At 37.9% G+C, this 17,185-nt stretch overlaps 1 protein-coding gene across 2 annotated transcripts in view; it reads right to left on the bottom strand.

The window, feature by feature from the left end:
• CNTNAP4 (contactin associated protein family member 4) overlaps window positions 1-17,185 on the bottom strand; it is a 242,398-nt gene that overhangs the window by 86,002 nt on the left and 139,211 nt on the right. For both annotated transcript variants that reach the window (XM_059381303.1, XM_059381304.1), the window contains exons 5-8: window positions 6,507-6,710; window positions 5,777-5,961; window positions 4,785-4,928; window positions 1,334-1,595 (exon numbers count right to left, since the gene is read on the bottom strand). In XM_059381303.1, coding sequence (XP_059237286.1) covers window positions 1,334-1,595; window positions 4,785-4,928; window positions 5,777-5,961; window positions 6,507-6,710 — 795 coding nt within the window. The remainder of the gene's footprint in view (window positions 1-1,333; window positions 1,596-4,784; window positions 4,929-5,776; window positions 5,962-6,506; window positions 6,711-17,185) is intronic.

The following is a 17,185-nucleotide window of genomic DNA, read 5'->3' as shown; positions in this document are numbered from 1 at the left end:
ATGGACTGACTTCATGGGGCTCACTATAGTAACACTGTACGGAAGCAGTTTCTTTAAGATTTTGAAAGAAGGCTGTGAATATAACCACTTCTTAGGATGTCAAATAAATCACAGTAAACTACACATTAATGACAAGCTTACATTTTTAGGCCCTCGTTTTAGGGAGCCTATTAATTATTCATATGGCACTGATTAATTTATTTCCTTTTGTCAAGCCTGCAAATCTACCACATTTTGAGCATTACATTAAAAAGTCACAACATAGTGGCTGTTAAAAATTATAATTAATATTGAACTTTCAGCTCCCACATTTAAACTGCAGTGATATGTTGAACAACAAAAAGATACATAAAGACTATGGATTTATGCATCCATTTGTATACTTGTTCTTCCTATATTTAGTTTCTGACTGTAATCTACCTGGTTTTTCCTCTTTCAATCATATTATTTTAATTTGGTCATAGTTGAATATAAAGGAGTACTACAATGGCATCTTTTTTTTTTTTTTTAAAGATCATTTATTAAACTGATGTAGCAATTTACCCCAATGTGACCTCTAGTTGCTTGGCTTGGGTGTTACTCCACATATATGAAAATGTGATGGAGATCCCTTGTCAAGAACTATATAATTTTAATGAAGAGACAAAAATATCCCTCACCCAAAGCACTGACCTAAATTAGACATTAATTTTCCAGATACTCATACAGGCTCCTTAATTATATTACTTCGAATCATTATGATACCGTATTGCCTAGAAGTGGAGAGAATCCTACTTGGTGCCCACAGGGAGAACTTCACATGAATCTTTCCATCCTCCCCAAATATATCCAACTCTGTACAGCATACATCAGCAAATGAAGTCACATCACACACAAATCTAGAAATAGAGATCCAGATCCACGAAAGACCTCTCGCTTTCTCTCACAGAGCAGATAAGGCTAATAGCTGTGTTAGAGCCTACGCTTCCATTGAAGATGCCCAGTAAACTTTTGGGTCCATTTCAAAGTCCTTCACATTTTCCCAAAACACTTTTCCTCAGAATATATTCACTTATCTGAAGTGGGCAAGAGAAGAGGGTCATGAAAGGACACTTCTATTCCCCCGTAACTATCGTTTGGTTAATAAACACTGCTAGTGTCGAAGCCATATTTAAAAGGAAATTGGAATCAAGGTCCTGTAAGGCAGAGCACTGATAATCTTACTAACTCAAGTATTCATTTATTAAACAAATACTAATTTTTTGGTTATGCATAAAATTTTATGGAAAAGGGACCGAGAGATAATGAAATCTTTCAAACCCATATGCTTTGCCTGCAGGAACACACTTATTACCTGCTGTGATGTCACTGGGTAATTTTCCTGGCTGGTAGAGATTCAGCCTAAGTTTTCCATCATTAAGAAAGAGGAGGAGACCCCCTGAAACCAGGTGAAGTTCGCTGAATAGCAGAAGTCCTGCCTTATTCCAGGTTCGAATTTGAAACATGGCCGAAAGCTCGTCCTCCCTGGAAAAGCCTGGCAGGGCTAAGTAACTCTTGGGGCTGAGAAAAGTCACAGGCACAGACTGTGATTGTGAACAGGAAAATGACACATTTCCCTGGGAAGAAAGCAAAAGAAAAAGCTTTAAGAATAGCTCACATCATTTTAGTAATAGAAATGGGAGTATTCACAGACTGTTTATCGATCTCAAATCATCCTTGGTTTAAAACAACAACAAATTGCTAACAACATGAAGATTCAAATCCTTGCCGTATAGCTGAAAGATTCTTCACATCCTGTGATAGTATGGTCAGGCAAATCTTTCCCTGGGTTCTTGGTGAAATCCGTTTTCCCCCAGCTCTCAGCTTCTATAAAGGCATCTAACTCAATGCCATTGAAGTCAATAAAATGTATTTAAGCCAATTTTTGTTTTTGGAACTTTCCTTGGCTTTCCATTGCCTGGGCTCCGGGTAAAATCCTTTTCTCCTTCATCCTTTGATGCCTTTGGTTCTAATCCACCCCATAATGTACCCAATATCAACGAGGTACATTATGTACCTCAAAAATACATTGTGTATTTTTTCATATTTTTCTCTTTTCCCATTGGATCGCTTATTTATATGTAATATATGTATATATAGTTTCAGTTTTATGTTCAGTTATATGTACATAAGCACACACTTAAGATATATGTTGACAATATACCTGCACATTAAGTATTATTTATTTTAAAAAAATAGGAGCTAAATGTTTAGAACTAAAAATTACTTTATGGAAATCCTTTTGAGCTATCTGGCATACATCTAATTCCTTCTTTTTGTTGACTGCATAATATTCTATTATGTGAATATTCCAACTTTTACTCAGTCGTTTTACTGTTAATATGCTTATCCTTTGTTTGCAGGTTTTGCCTCTCCCATAATGCTATAATAAATAACTCCCCATGCTCTTATGTGTATTTTCAGTTCTACAGAAGAGGGTTCTAAATACAGAACTACATATACCTATATGTTTTAATAAATATTTCCAGCTTCTTTTCCAAAAAGAAGTTAAAGTACTCCACATTTCCACTGGTAATATACAAGGATATCCTTGTCCCCACATCCTTGGCAGGAATAGGTGTTACAGATCTTTTAAATCTGCACAAGTTCAATGACAAAATGGCAACATGATAGATCATTTTTATTTATCTTGCATTTACCTCACCAACAGTGAATCTGAGCATTTTTCATGAGTTTGTAGCTCTTTTGGACCAGCTTTCCTCAGAATGGTCTGTTTATATCCTTAGCACATTTTTCCTTTTATGTTTTACACTGGACACTCAATGCGTAATGCATTCCTTACATTCCTTTATTTTTTTAAAGATTTTTTAGAAGATTTTATTTTTAAGTAATCTCTACACTTAACTCAAAACCCAAAGATCAAGATGAGCCAGCAAGACATCCCAACATTTCTTTATTTTTAAAACATTTTTGGCCTTTTCTTATCATTATGCCTGTATCAGCAGATTAACATATGTTATTTCTCATCTAATGGTTTTATGATAGATCTTCAAGATACCTTAGAATTGCATAAATTTTCATTAAAATACTACATATATATAAATTATTCTGCTCGTACAGTAAAATAGATATTTAAGGATTTAAAAAACTTTAAGGTCTGAATTATTTAGAAATAATTAAGCACGTTCCTTAACAGGCTTCAGAAATGACAATACACGTATTTATTTTCCCTAAAAGTAATCTTTAACATGTTTTCCAAATACCGATTTGAAAAGTCAGTGAAATCAACTTTACCTAGAAGGATACACATTGGAATTAAACCATTGGTATTGGTTAAACAAAAATATTTGGCTATACTATGATTCTGTTAAAAGTGAATTAGCTTTCCTTGTGGACAAATACATTGTCCCAGTAAAGGAAATAACAAAAGTGGGAGAGTAAACTACACTGACCCATAATGTAAAGGCAATTAGAAACTAACAAACCTCGTAAAACTGGAAACATTTTACCAGCTGCAGTGTGGTCTGATGCTTCATTTGGACAGCTACCCTCTACCCTGCAAGCAGCAAATCCTCTTGCCTGTGAAAAGTGGGTGTTAGCTGCACGAGCAGTTTCTGGAAACTCCTTTGCCAATGAAACATACACATCTATCTACAGTATTTTTATTTTCCTTTTAAATCATCTTCTCTTTTATTAAAAAATAACTAAAAATCTTTCTGGATGGTATACTCCCATAAATACTACCAATTCACACACAGAGAATCAGGAATAAAATCTTTGGTAAACAGTAAATATTCCCACGATACGCTCTGGTATTGGCTGACACAGCACGCGTGGGCTTACATGGATACATCCTCAATTTTGAACAATTAAAGAAATGTATTTAAATGGATCTGTGTGTGGGCTTTTCTATCATGGTTAAACTGGAAACCGTGTTTCCCAGAGCCCCCTTCCGTGCCTGGTTCTGGTGAAGAGTTAGCCCAAAATGAAGCGTCTGTGGTATTTGAGTCAAAAGTGAGATGCCAGCCATTTCCTTCCAAAGGATTTTTTTTCCTATGACAAAACACAGTGAAAGATGATCACAGAGAAGCTGGCCTGTTCCAGTTTGTCCTGGCTCTCCTTCTCTCTGCTCTGTCTCTTCTTCCTGACAGCTGCCCTCCACATTCCAGTTCCTCTGACAATTGTTAAGATCCAGGTCCTAAAATAGATCCCTTGTTCATAAAACTCATAGTGGTGCTGCTTCCCTGACCGAACCCTGACCAGTAAAGTCATATTTAAAATCTGCTGCATTTCCACAGAATTAGAATATAATGCACCCTGACCAACACTGCTATTGGAACAGACTGGCAGATGCAGTGTTGTAACAGCCTATTCGTTTCTTTTATTTGTTATGAATGACCATGGCAGAATACAGGTTTTCAAATGCCTCTCTAATATACATGGATGTTAACTAATTCCAGGAACTTGGTATGCTTATTTAGGGAGTTTGTCAGGGAATATCTTATTAAGGAAGTTACACAGCAAAGAAATTAGTCCCCTGGAGTAATAACATCACTAAATTAAATTACCAACCGTAAAAAGAAAAAATGCTTTACTTCATATAAAAATAAAAATAATCCTGGCCTGTGCATTATAATTTCTTTAGATGGGATTAATCCTTTCTATGCATATTGCCAGGCAGAGAAAATTTTTAGAAGAATAATCTCTAAGACATAGTGTCAAGTGGGAATCCAAATATGGAGCAGTTTTATTGTGTGGAAAAGTAACAGAGTTTCACTCATTCATTTACATGAGGATTCTCTTACCGTAGCGATGATCTCCGGTTTTTGTTGCTTGGCCAAATCAATGATATCTACTCCATTATAAAAGAGGTTTTCTAGACACCCATGAAAATTCTTATGGGGGAATGATACTGATTTTCCAGGTGCTGGAATCCCTCCAAAGCTGATCTTAGAAAGAAAAATGGCATCAATAATATTGTTTAGTGATTTTCTGATAATCTTCTTAAATAATTATGATTAGCAGCTATAGCTTTAATCACCACAGATTAATCAATTTTTCATCACTACACTGCCATGTTGCTAATTTCATATGAATACTTTTTTAAATTAAAATGCAGATTTGAAAACAAATTTACATGCATTCCATTTTCATTTACACGAGAGCTTGATTATTCTTACAAGTTACTAATCATATCTGGATTTGATGTTTATTGGTTGATGAATCAAAAGGCGGCTTTATATCCATGGTAAAGCTCTGTTTAATAACATAACTGGTTATAATGGCATTTTGTTTTATCTACATTTCCGGCACATATTGGTTATTTGTACATTTTAATCAATTGATAATCTATTCACTACTCCAACATCTCCATAAATCTACACTGTTCAAGGATGCCCTATAGCGCACACACACACACACACACACACACACACACACACACAAACAAAACAAACAAACAAACAAAAAATACATGCAACACATTCTATATTCACTTATACGATCTCCTGAGATTTCCTACATGTGATAATCTGTGACTACGCATTTCAGATAAAAAAAAAAAAAACAAACTCTCTCTCTGTAAGAGTAGATTAACATATCGTCAGGAAGATGAAGGTCAGGAGTATCTGCCCGAGTCTGCTCTTGTGAGTCAGGTCACCTTGGGAAACACTTCTCCAGGACTTGGATTTACTCTGAAAGAGGGGAGCGGTGCTCCCTACGGTGTATTTTCTTTTGCATGACTCCCCAACATATACGTTGTAAAAATCTGTATTTATTGAAACATTAACTCTCACACCTCATAACCAAGGTCCAGGTAACTGAACTCTCCCTGGGCGTGGAAACGGTGCCTGTGCTCATCTACTGTAAAGTTGACTTGCTTGCCCACGCGCTGGAGGAGCACGGAGTGCCAGTGCTGATCGTCCAGCAGGCTGCCCAGGGTGAGATTGATGAGTGTGTGCGCCGAGGGCAGTCTGGCTTCCCCTGAGAAGAGAAAACAGTAACAGCACTCTTATTCCCAGTCTAAAAAAAAAAGTTCCCCCTTGTGGACCAGCATCTCTCGTAACAATCACCATCTCCTTCCTCGCATTCCGCCAAAGACACTAATACAGATCCACCTGAAGTTTGAATATAATATCCTTCCAACCTTGTAATTTCTTCCATTGTTAATTCTTTTTATTAGTATTTCCCATCACATGCTCATTTGCAATGTAAATTTTATCTTTGCTACAACCTCATTATTTTTACTACCTCAGTATTTTTCAGTGACCCATCCCTTTCTTCGTGATGTTTGAAAAGAGCTATGTAGTTCTCTTGGCACTTTGTAAAAAATATCAAATGAGGGTCTTGTACAATTTGCAAAATATGAGCCATTTGTACATGAAAGTGCAATATTGGTGTACATATGAGCCCTCTAATATGGAAATAAGGCACCTTTAACTGTTAAAAGAGAAGCTATAAAAATATAAAGTTACTAAAGTGATATCCAAATAGCCAGATTTTTCAAGTACTTCACCAAATAACTTTACCTGAATTAATAAGTAAAAAGAGCCTTCCTCTTCTCAATTCCAGTGTGATGTGATCTCCGTTTTGTCCTTCCCGGTGGAGCAGAATTCCATCACTCTGCATAGTTTTAAATTTCAAAGAAATAATATCCTTTACTGGGCTCAGGGAGTTTTGGTCAAATCTGTAGAGAAGGGAACTTTTTCCATCAAGATCAACCACCTCTGATCCTAGGGACAAAGACATTAATAGTCATTCTAAAGGACATATATGCTTTTTATTAAAGCATCTTAAATGTGTGTGTGTGTATATATATATATATATATATATATATATGTATATATATATGTATATATATATGATATACATATAAACAGATATATATATATATATATATAAAGCATTGTGCATTGTGCACACACACATGCATAGTTCAGTTCAAGCCAATCATAAGAGAAAATAAAAGTTCCAATGTCTAATTCCCTCTTGATGCCTGGGATTGATTCCATTCTAGCTTTTACTAACCTATTTACAAAATCATGATCTAGAAATATATCTTAAACTGTATTCTTAATTTTCTCTATTATTGAAAGTTATTTCTTTTCATTCAATAAAAAAAAAGAAAATCAGGGAAAAGGTTATGATCAATATCCCCAAGACCACTTTGCTTATTTCACAATCAGTATTTTAATGATGTTCCTGAAGTGTAGATGTTAAATGGTTTATAGCTCCTGAAAAAATGCTTTTGACATCTCAAAATTCTCCCAAACATGCTGTAGGTAAGGGATCTGCATAAAATACCCACATATACATCAGACTCATCAAATGCTACCTCAAGTATATATTAAGCTGACCTTTGTGTTTTGTTTTATCTTATTATTTTTGTGGCTAAGTAATAGTACTTAAGAACAATGCTATACTCTGTCTTCTAGAGGACATCGTTGCAAAGACATTCACGTAATGATATTATAAGGGCTGTTCTGCTGCATTTGTGTCAAAAGTGTGACATTGACATGTTTTTTCAGCTTTCTGATGGTGTCTTATCTACTCATTGTCAAGATCACTTTTATTCAGTTCATCTAAAAAAAGATGTCATGTTAAACCAGTAACGTAATAGCACATCTGTCAAAATCAGTTGCATCCTGAACAACAGACACAAAATAGAACTGATAATACTCAGAAAGCCCAGCAGTGTTTTCTACATTTTGCAAGTTGAAGTTGTTTTTTTTTTTTTTTTTTAAAGACAATTACCCTTGAGAGTACATTTATGTAATAAATGAAGAGGTTAGGGAAACCCAATGAAGCTGTTTTTCAACTGGTTAGCTGACTCTTCCCAGTCAATGAAATGACAGTAAAGTTTACTCATCTTGTTTCATTTGACAAAATTATTACAGCTACTTGTATGCCCAAATATACATTTCATTAAGATTATCCATCATATTTAATGTGAACCATTTATACTCACCACCCCCAGAAATTTTTTTCAACTATTTTATGCAGCTATCTTTTGAAAATTCAGAGGTTTGATTTTTCCACATCTTGTTAATGTGCTTATAAAGAATTCATTCACCAAATGCACATGAATAAACATTGCATTTTGTAGAAAGAATAATGTTAACTGAACAATTATTCCTTGTTATATAGCTGAATGAATGTGCACGGTAAAAACATAACTCTGTGTCAAATACAAATAATGTGTTCTATGATTATTAGATTACAATAAATTAAGAAAAATTCCAATAAGACAGACTTTAAACGTTGACATATTCAGAGCCATGCAGTTATCTCTGAGTTAATGTATCGCTTAAAGGCAACCATCATCATAATGATTTTATTTTAGATAAAGTCTATTTTTGGAATTAGCTACCAAGAGAATTTTTTTTCCAGTAAAGGTTCAACCTGTGTGACTTCAGCATACTATTTCTTTTTTCTCTTTTTCACTATTATTAGCATATTACAATGGTCATATATATTCACCCTTCTTGGCACCTAAAGCTTTCGTGGCTTCGATATTTCTATCAGCAAAAACAGGATAGTGGACAACATATCAGGCGATTGATGCTTGAAGCATCTCTTAAACTGAAGCCACGTGCCAATTTCCTTCACTCTTACCTATTATCTTCTTAGTCCGCAGATAATACCTCAGTAACGTGAGACATTCGTTCAACAAGTATGTATTTAGTGCATCATTTGCGAGGCCCTGGGACAGATACTGGGATGAAGGCATGGCTCCTGCCTTCATGGAGCTGACATTCCATGAAGATGGACGCGGCTTGGTGAGTGAGCAGCCCTGACAGGTAGATCAAGCCCAACCGAAGGCTGGGTCTCTTTACTTAAGGTAGCTGGGGAAACTCAGCTCTCTGATCTAGAAACCTCACCACTAACCTGCCTACTCCCCATGGTCTTCAAGTCTTACTCATGTCCCCCATAAACTTTTAGAATTACTCTTAGGACATTTAGTTCCCAAAACCCAGGCATTCTCCCAACACTTTCTCTCCTCCACTGTCATGAATGGAGGCTCTGAGGGCTGCTGAGAAATATGGAGGCAGTTAGTAATCCGCCTCTCAGAAGAAGAAAAAGACTGAGCAGGGCTTGCCTTGAAAATGGTGCTGAAAGTAGTTTAAGTAGGAGAAGAATAAACAGACTGCACATGTGTGTGAACAACAGCTTCAGGGAAAAAAGCTAAATATAATTCAGAATGTGAGTACAATGTCAGCACAGGAAAATGTCAACATATATATGTGAAACATAAATACAAGAATTTTCACAAAAGAAAAAAATTCAGGATTCCTAATAGTATTACTTCAGATAAAAACTTCACTTATAAAAAAAAAAACCTCACTTATAATGAGTCTAAGTCACTGTTATAAAAAGCTATCTACACAGCATATCTGACATACAAAAAGCATATAATTTTAAACAAAAATCACAAAACACTGTGTTGTGGCACATACAGTTAATGATATAAAAATCTGGAATTATATGACAAAAGTCTTGAGAGAGAGAGGTTTGTACCTCCTCTTGAAAATGGTCTTACCCACTGTTAAGAAAAATTGGGAATACTAGATATAATACAAAGGAATAACTTTACATCCTTTCAATGTCATATTGGACCATTTCCTCACAGACTCACCTAAAGAGTATTTAATTCCATATGAACTAATAAATGTCAGATTTTACTATTTATTACAGATTAGGATTAGACTTTGTTAAGTTACATGTTAAGTTGTAGATCTTTTCTGCTCAGCAGAAATACAAATGGCTCTACAGTTACGGTTTTATTGCTTTGTTGGACATTAACTATTTATGTACCAACACAGTGATAGTAATCCAACATTTTTTCTTGAATTCCTATTTACAGTCAGTCTCTTGAATCTTCTTTCAACTAGCTTTACCATTCTTCTGATTTCTTCTTTAATTAATTCAATACACCTTTCATATGTGTTTATTCTGTATTTGAATTTAAGTCATGGTTTTTTGCTTCTGAAAAATTTACTTTCGACATTACTACGTACAAAGTACAATTTGAGCTTCACATCAATGGGGAAGCGACATTTCTTTTTTTTTAAATTCTACTTATTTATTTGACAGATAGAGAGATCACATGTAGGCAGAGCAGCAGGCAAGGGGGCGGGGAGCAGGGTCCCCAAAGCAGGGTTCAATCCCCGGACCCTGAGATCATGACCTGAGCCGAAAGCAGACACTTAACCCACTGAGCCACTCAGGTGCCCCTGGGAAAACAACATTTCAATTTCAATTTCAACTTCAGCCATCTCCAATAACATTCAAGGCTAATTTATTTTCACTATTCCACAAAGAACACTATCAATGCAAATACATTCTCACAAAAGAAAAGTTCAAATGATTCATACCACTATTTCTTTACATTGAAACTAACTTATGAAGATTTGATGAGAGTAGGCCATTAAGGAAAGTAATTGAACTCAATATTTATTTGTTTAGAAACACTAAAGTAAACATCCAAAGTAATATTCATGTTTTAATTAACGGAATCACACTTAAGCCCCTCTTTGTCACCTTCAGAAAAAGAATACTTGGTACACAATTGAAATGCATAGATAGGAAAGGTAGACGTATTAGAAAACTGACTTTAAGAAAAGCTAGAAATCAGAAGTTAACAAAATTTGTTACGGTAAAAGACCTATAGTCCAAAGATGTAGGAGGAGACATGTTACTTGACTGAAAGAATTATGTTTCTAATGGTAAATCTGTTCATTAGTCGGCTTATAACTGAGGTTATATTTTTAATGACTGAATTACTATAGATATTAATAACATGGCCCTGTCAAGCCCTGTTCACCACAGGGAGGACATAAACTCTCATTTTCTAGTAACTAGTTGCAAATTGTTCTGACACATTTATCCCCCTCCAGCTACTCCCCGTCTAAACCATTTTTTGTAAAAGATTTTATTTATTTATTTGAGAGAGAGACAGCAAGAGCAGGGGTGGGGCAGAGGGCGAAGCAGACGCCGACTCGCGGCAATCAAGGAGCCTGACATGGGGCTTGATCCCAGGACCCCGAGATTATGACCTGAGCCAAAGACAGACGCTCAACTGACTGAGCCACCCAAGTGCCCCTTCTGAACCATCTTAAATAGTGTTTTATTACAGTGTAGCTTAGAGGTTAAGACAACCAGTCTGTGTGGGTTCACATCTTCCCTCTACCTTGGGCAAGCGTATGAGTTTCCGGTTATTGATGTAACAAATGACCACAAACTTGGTCCCATGCAACAACACAAATTTATTATCTTCTAGTTTGGGAATTCTGAAGTCCTAAAATCAAGGTGCTGGCAGGAGCTGCTTTCTTTCTGAAGTCTCTGGAAGATAATCCTTTTCCTCCTCTTTCCTAGCTTTTAAAAACCATCCACACTCCTTGGTTCATGACTCCTTTCTTCATGTACAAGACTCCCATCATAGCATCTTCAACTCCCCCGCCTTGTTTCTGCTCTCCTTCCCTGACTGAGGAATACTCACCCCCCTCTCATAAAGAGCCTTGTGATCACACTGGGCCCATCTGCATAATCCAGGCGACTTTCCCTATCGCAAGATCCTTAATTTAATCAAACCTGGAAGTACCTCTGTCATATAAGGTAACAAGAGTCATATAAGGTAACCGAGCATTACTCCTTCTAAGACACAAAGTACTTAACCCCTTTGCCTGTTTCCTCTCTGTAACATGGGATGAATAATAGTATATTCTTCATAGGATTATTGTAGGAATGTATTTCTGTATAATTTTTGGAAGACTGGCCAGCAGATAACTACAACTCAAGGAACATTAACTACTACTAATGCTAACGCTATTATTTCCTGTTAGAACACTGGGCAGGCAAAGAGGCACAGGAAAAAGAGTTTAATAGATACATCTGGTGTATTTATTTTAAAGAGTAAACTCTTTAAAAAATAATGAATTTCTGAAGAGCACGAGAAGTGCTCAATTATCAATGTCATGGGCCAGGCTATGCAGCAAGAATGATTTTGAGCCATCTGTGGGTTCTGTGGCTTTTTCTCTGTCTATCAACTAAGGCCTGAGCTGACTCACCATGGCGATTGTCAGTGACCTGAATCCTCCTCGGTGAATACCTCCGTCTCAAATCTCCTCTTTTACAGCAGGCAACAGGGAAAGGAGAGGCTCACAAAGACTGCAGACCCCATTCTCCTATCAGCAACCCCAGGAAAGAGGGAGAGACTGCTTTATTTGCATGATTCAGAAATACAATCTCCTGTGGAATGAAGAGTTTTCCCATACAAAATATTTAAATTTCTTTCAGGGAGTTGCGTCCTAAGTGGCATTGCTGAAATGTGTGTTCTCTGCTCCTTTCTGTAAGCATGTACGTATGGCGAGCTCCCTGTCAACAGTGAAAGGCACAGGAATGCATAAACCCAAAGCACCTTTTTTTCTGTCAAGGAGCTTCCATTCTAAGGGAAAGATGCACATCCCCGAGATGGGATTTTTCACGCCAGCGCTTGGATCTTTGCTTTCTGCCTTGGTGCTGGGTCTGAATGATTTCTAGCAGGTACAGGAGTCGATCCACTCAGCCTCAGAGAAAGATGTCAACTAAATTGCAGATGTGCCCCTCTGTGCAGCAAATAGTTCCCCTACCTCTGAAGATTTCACATAAACGCAGTCCTCGTTGTGATATCTGCCACTTGACTTGGTATCCCTCCCTCACACCTACATCCTACCCCTGCTCCGGAAGTTTGAGACTGCAAAATGGGAGGTTGCTATCTGAAAAACTGATGCCCTCCCCCTCTTGCCTAAGTGGATGACTAAGTAACAGTAACGGCAGATGAGCCGAGGACAGCGTGAGGATTATCTGACCAGAAGGACAAGGTTATAGAAACCTCTCCCCTGGAAATGAGTGACCTCATTGCAGGCTGAACTGTACCACAAACAATGAGCATGTTTATCTGCGCTGGAGACGGTATGTGCAGAAAATTGTGGAGGTGGCGGCGGCTTGCCCCTGCAAGGTGTTTTGGGGGAGAAATTGGTTCTGTGAATTCAACTGGGAATCATCGCATCACTGATGAGGTCAGTTGGCTAAGAAACGTGGAAGAGACAAATTGGAATAGAAAATGCATGAGCTGGAAAACAAATCCTTGAAAAACATAAAACTGACTTTATTAAAGGTTATGAAAGAGTTCCTGAAAAAGACACGAGTGCCTTCTATTAATTCTGTGGAAAGCACCCCAAAAATATAAAGACAGAAAACCTGCTCTAAGTGGAGAAAGAACAATGGACCTAAACTCTTTTGTGCTAAACATGAAGTTGGTCTCCAGTACTGAGCACGTCGCTTCTTTATCTGAAAATTACTACCTGTGAATTTCTAAACAAACAGATGTCCAATTTTGACTTCTAAGAAACATAAATCAGACTGAGTCACCGTTAAACGATTACATGGTGAAATATGAAAGCAAGAGCAGGATGTATTGGTACTTGAGATCTGCAAATTACTGAACTGGGTTTTGAAGAGACGGCAAGGAGAGACCAAGCACTTGTGAAATCAACAGGAAATGGGTTGTACTATTTTTTTGCATAGTAGCATCAAGGAGCACAGAATGATTTAAGGGACTCTTAAGTTTTAAACCAACCAAAATTAATACAATAAAAAGGAAGAAGATACGGGATTCAAGGGCAGCACCTAACCACAGAGAAAAGGTGACTTTACTATCACAGTTTTAAATAGACTGGATTAAGATCAGTGATAACACTCTAGGAGGTTATAGGAACAAACAAGATCACTGCCACTTAAGTACCCGTCTAAATTAACCTTTTCAATAGGTTTGAAATGGGTAACATCTCCCACATCGAGGACCCCTGACTGTGTTACTGGAGGACAGAAGCTGTATTTCTGTTTCTCATATTTGTAAATTTTGTAATGAATGCCACAGAAGTCACTTAAATGCTGAGTCTCAATTTCCTTATTTGGAATACACGGAGAAAAGTTCCAATTTCTCATACCACACAAAAAGCTGTGGGTTTCAAGTGCAAGTATCAAAAAACCTCATTTATTATATATTTTGTATGCCATTATTATCATTTTAATAATAACTAACATTCAAGATCTCCTATGGTCATCTCACAGTTCTTTCATCAACTGCTCCTGTAGAAGTGTAATACATCTGGGGCGTTTTTTCGTGTATTCACTTTTCAGTTTTTATCATGGCTAACTGGACGTTCTTCTTAGTTGGTCCACACAGCAAAGAGTTCCTGAACGTTTACTGTGCCGAGTCCTACAGTAGGAGCTGGTATTACAATAGCGAACACATTCTGGCCTCACGGATCCCCCAGTCTGAAGGAAAAGAAAGATATCCAGCAACTCATCCCACGTGGACAGATATGTTTACAAACTCTACGTGGAGCATGAAGGAAAAGTGCCTGGTTGTACAGCAACTGTGCACAGGGAGATCTAAATTAGGCTTTGATCGGGGACAATATGTTTGAGGAAATGAAACTTACTCTGAGTGGATGCCCACCTTTGTAAATGTCTAGGGTCAGGAAGGAAGGAGGAGGTGTGGGGAAGCGGGTGTATGAGTCTGGGAGAGGGAGAGGAGAGGTGTGAGGAAGGAGACTGGCTAGGGCGGGGTGGAGGTGGCATGAGAGGTCCACAGATCACCTGACCCTGTGAAAGCCTGCTTCCAGGTTTTGTTGGGATGGAGCCATTTTGGTCTTGTCCTTCACCGTAGGACGTAACAACTGGTCCTCAGATTGGTCTTTGCTCATAACGCAATGACCTCTGGCTTTTCAGTTAAAAGCCCAAGATGTTTAACGAGTCCCTCTAGGTTGGCAGGACTGATTCTTTCTTTTTCCAGAGGGGTTCCTCCAGGTACTAGGTAGATGCTGACGTCTTTGGCACCTGACCTCTCCCATCCTGCTTTTGCCTGGGCTCCTTGGTATCTCAGGTTGGGCATGTGAGGTTTTCGAATCAGCCAAGGACTGAGGGGAAATTTCTATGCAGGAGTTGAGACAAGGCCCTCCCTCTCTGAACCCCTCCTTTTCAGGATTCCGCACCCAATTTCTAGCCACTCTGGCAACCTTGAACTCTGAACTCTGTCTCCTCAGTCCTGTAAAATCTGGCTACTTTCTGTTTACACATTATGATGTCTGTAAACTAGGATATGTTTTTAGGAAAAGCTCAGTTAAATGTGGATCTGAGTTTACTTCCCTTCTTTCCAGAATCAAATCTTATCAATTTCCAGCCTGTTTCTTACTTGAACTTCAGAGCCCAGAAGGTTTTTTTTTTTTTTTAAATGCATATTTTGTATCCAGTGATTACAACTTCAACACGATAGCCCAATAAAAACAACTCTGCTAGGAGTGGTACTGAAAAGCACATCATCTTTTTGGGAACGTTTTAAATCACTGTCTTGGTTTTTTAATTTATTTAGGATTGTGAAGTGGGAATATGCTAATTCTATTATCCCCTTTTTATTTATTACCTGGAATATACCTTCAAAGAGAAATTCTCCCTCATCTTCTACTTGGTTACCTTGAAGTACAGATCACACAGGAAAAGTAGGATAAATTCTTCATGTTTCCCTTCATTTATTAATTTTCAAAATAATGAGTTGGTTCCCTCATATCTCTCATAGGTAACCAATTAGATTTTCATTTTTTATTACTGTCATGAGCCCATTCACTCAAAACTATTTAATATGTTGCAAAACTGCAGTTACTGACGCCATCATATTTCCATTTTGGGTCAGTGAGAGCCTGCTCAGTTTTTCAAACTAGTATCTACTGATGTAAGTTGCTCCAGCTTTTAATAGCTTTTCCGTTATAAAATGCGTATTTTTATTTCTTTTAAGTTGACATGAGTTTCATAATTGTTGACTTGCTTCTATTTGTTACATAGAATCCATCATTTTCTTTTAAACAGCCTGGATTTAAGCAAATAAACACAATAGTTTCTATGCTATATGTAGTTCCTCTATTTCTATAGCTCTTTTCTCTTCGGATCTTCTCAGTTGTCCCTGTGCTCTGTGTCTGACCTTCCACAGGCTGCACATGCCACCAGGTTGGTGAGAAAAGCCCTCCAGAGGCTCACAGCCCCCGCCCTCCTCATTCATTCATCCACCGAGAAAACTCGTACCCAAGAAGGAACATCTGACTATCATACAGTATCACGTGCACCTAGTATGACCACTGGGAGGAGAATGGCTGTTCTGGGAAGAGGTGAAAGTGTCCTCTGCTCCAAAAGTGACGTGTCAGAGAAATGGTCGGAGACAGTGATTTCTCTGCTGAGAAGTGACAAGTACACTTCTCCTTCTCTCATTACTCAGGAAACAACTTCCAAGTTTTCTGACATAAAAGTAGAACATGCTCTTGCGACAAGTACAAGACTTGTCTTGGTAGAGAGATGAAGGCTACATATGCGGTGATTGCCCCGGGTACTGCGCAAAAATCCTAGGTCTAGAAAAATCATGAAATCACGGCATGTTGGAGAAATGGAAATGGTTCAGGGTGGCTGGACAGCTGGAGGCTGTTGAGGATGAGGGAAGAAGCTCACGGAGAACAAAACAAGGATGTTTACCCAAGAACTAGGGAAGAGGAACTTGGGATTTACACAAAGGACAACTGTCGCAGTGGTTCATCCACAGTTAGAGAATACCCTCTCCTGAGGCGTCACCCCCACCCCCTCCAGACATCTCCCACAGTCACTTCCGCTCCATTTTGTTTCCCTTCCCTGCTTCTGTTTACCAGTGTTTTCCTTCCTTCGGGACATTTCGTAGAGTAGTATTTCTATACCAGCAAGCATTTTCTCTCCTTTTTCCTTCTTCCACAAGTTATTTCCTTACCCACATCTCTTGTCTAGCTCTATAAACATGGTCACGGCTGCTATGGCCAACACATCTGAAATTTATACTTTCTCTTTGAACCCATAAAATTTAGCTTCTCCTTCTCTCATTACTCAGGAAACAACTTCCAAGTTTTCTGACATAAAAGTAGAACATGCTCTTTGATATGGATTTTCCATTCACTTGATGTTCCTTCATAACAAGTTACGGCCCTAACTCACCCAGACAGAGGGTAATAAAATTATGTGTGGCCCTCACAATAGCCACTGTCCCTGCAATATTCATTCGAGCAGCTTGCACCTGTAACTTCAGTGAACACAGGCAGGAGGCCCCGGTATCGGCATAAAAATGCATGTTATCTGAAAAACGGGGTAAAGGACCCAC

Source organism: Mustela nigripes, chromosome 17, assembly GCF_022355385.1.
Source record: "Mustela nigripes isolate SB6536 chromosome 17, MUSNIG.SB6536, whole genome shotgun sequence".
Lineage (NCBI taxonomy): Eukaryota > Metazoa > Chordata > Mammalia > Carnivora > Mustelidae > Mustela > Mustela nigripes.
Note: the sequence above shows the minus strand (reverse complement) of the source record. Positions and strands in the feature narration are given on the sequence as shown.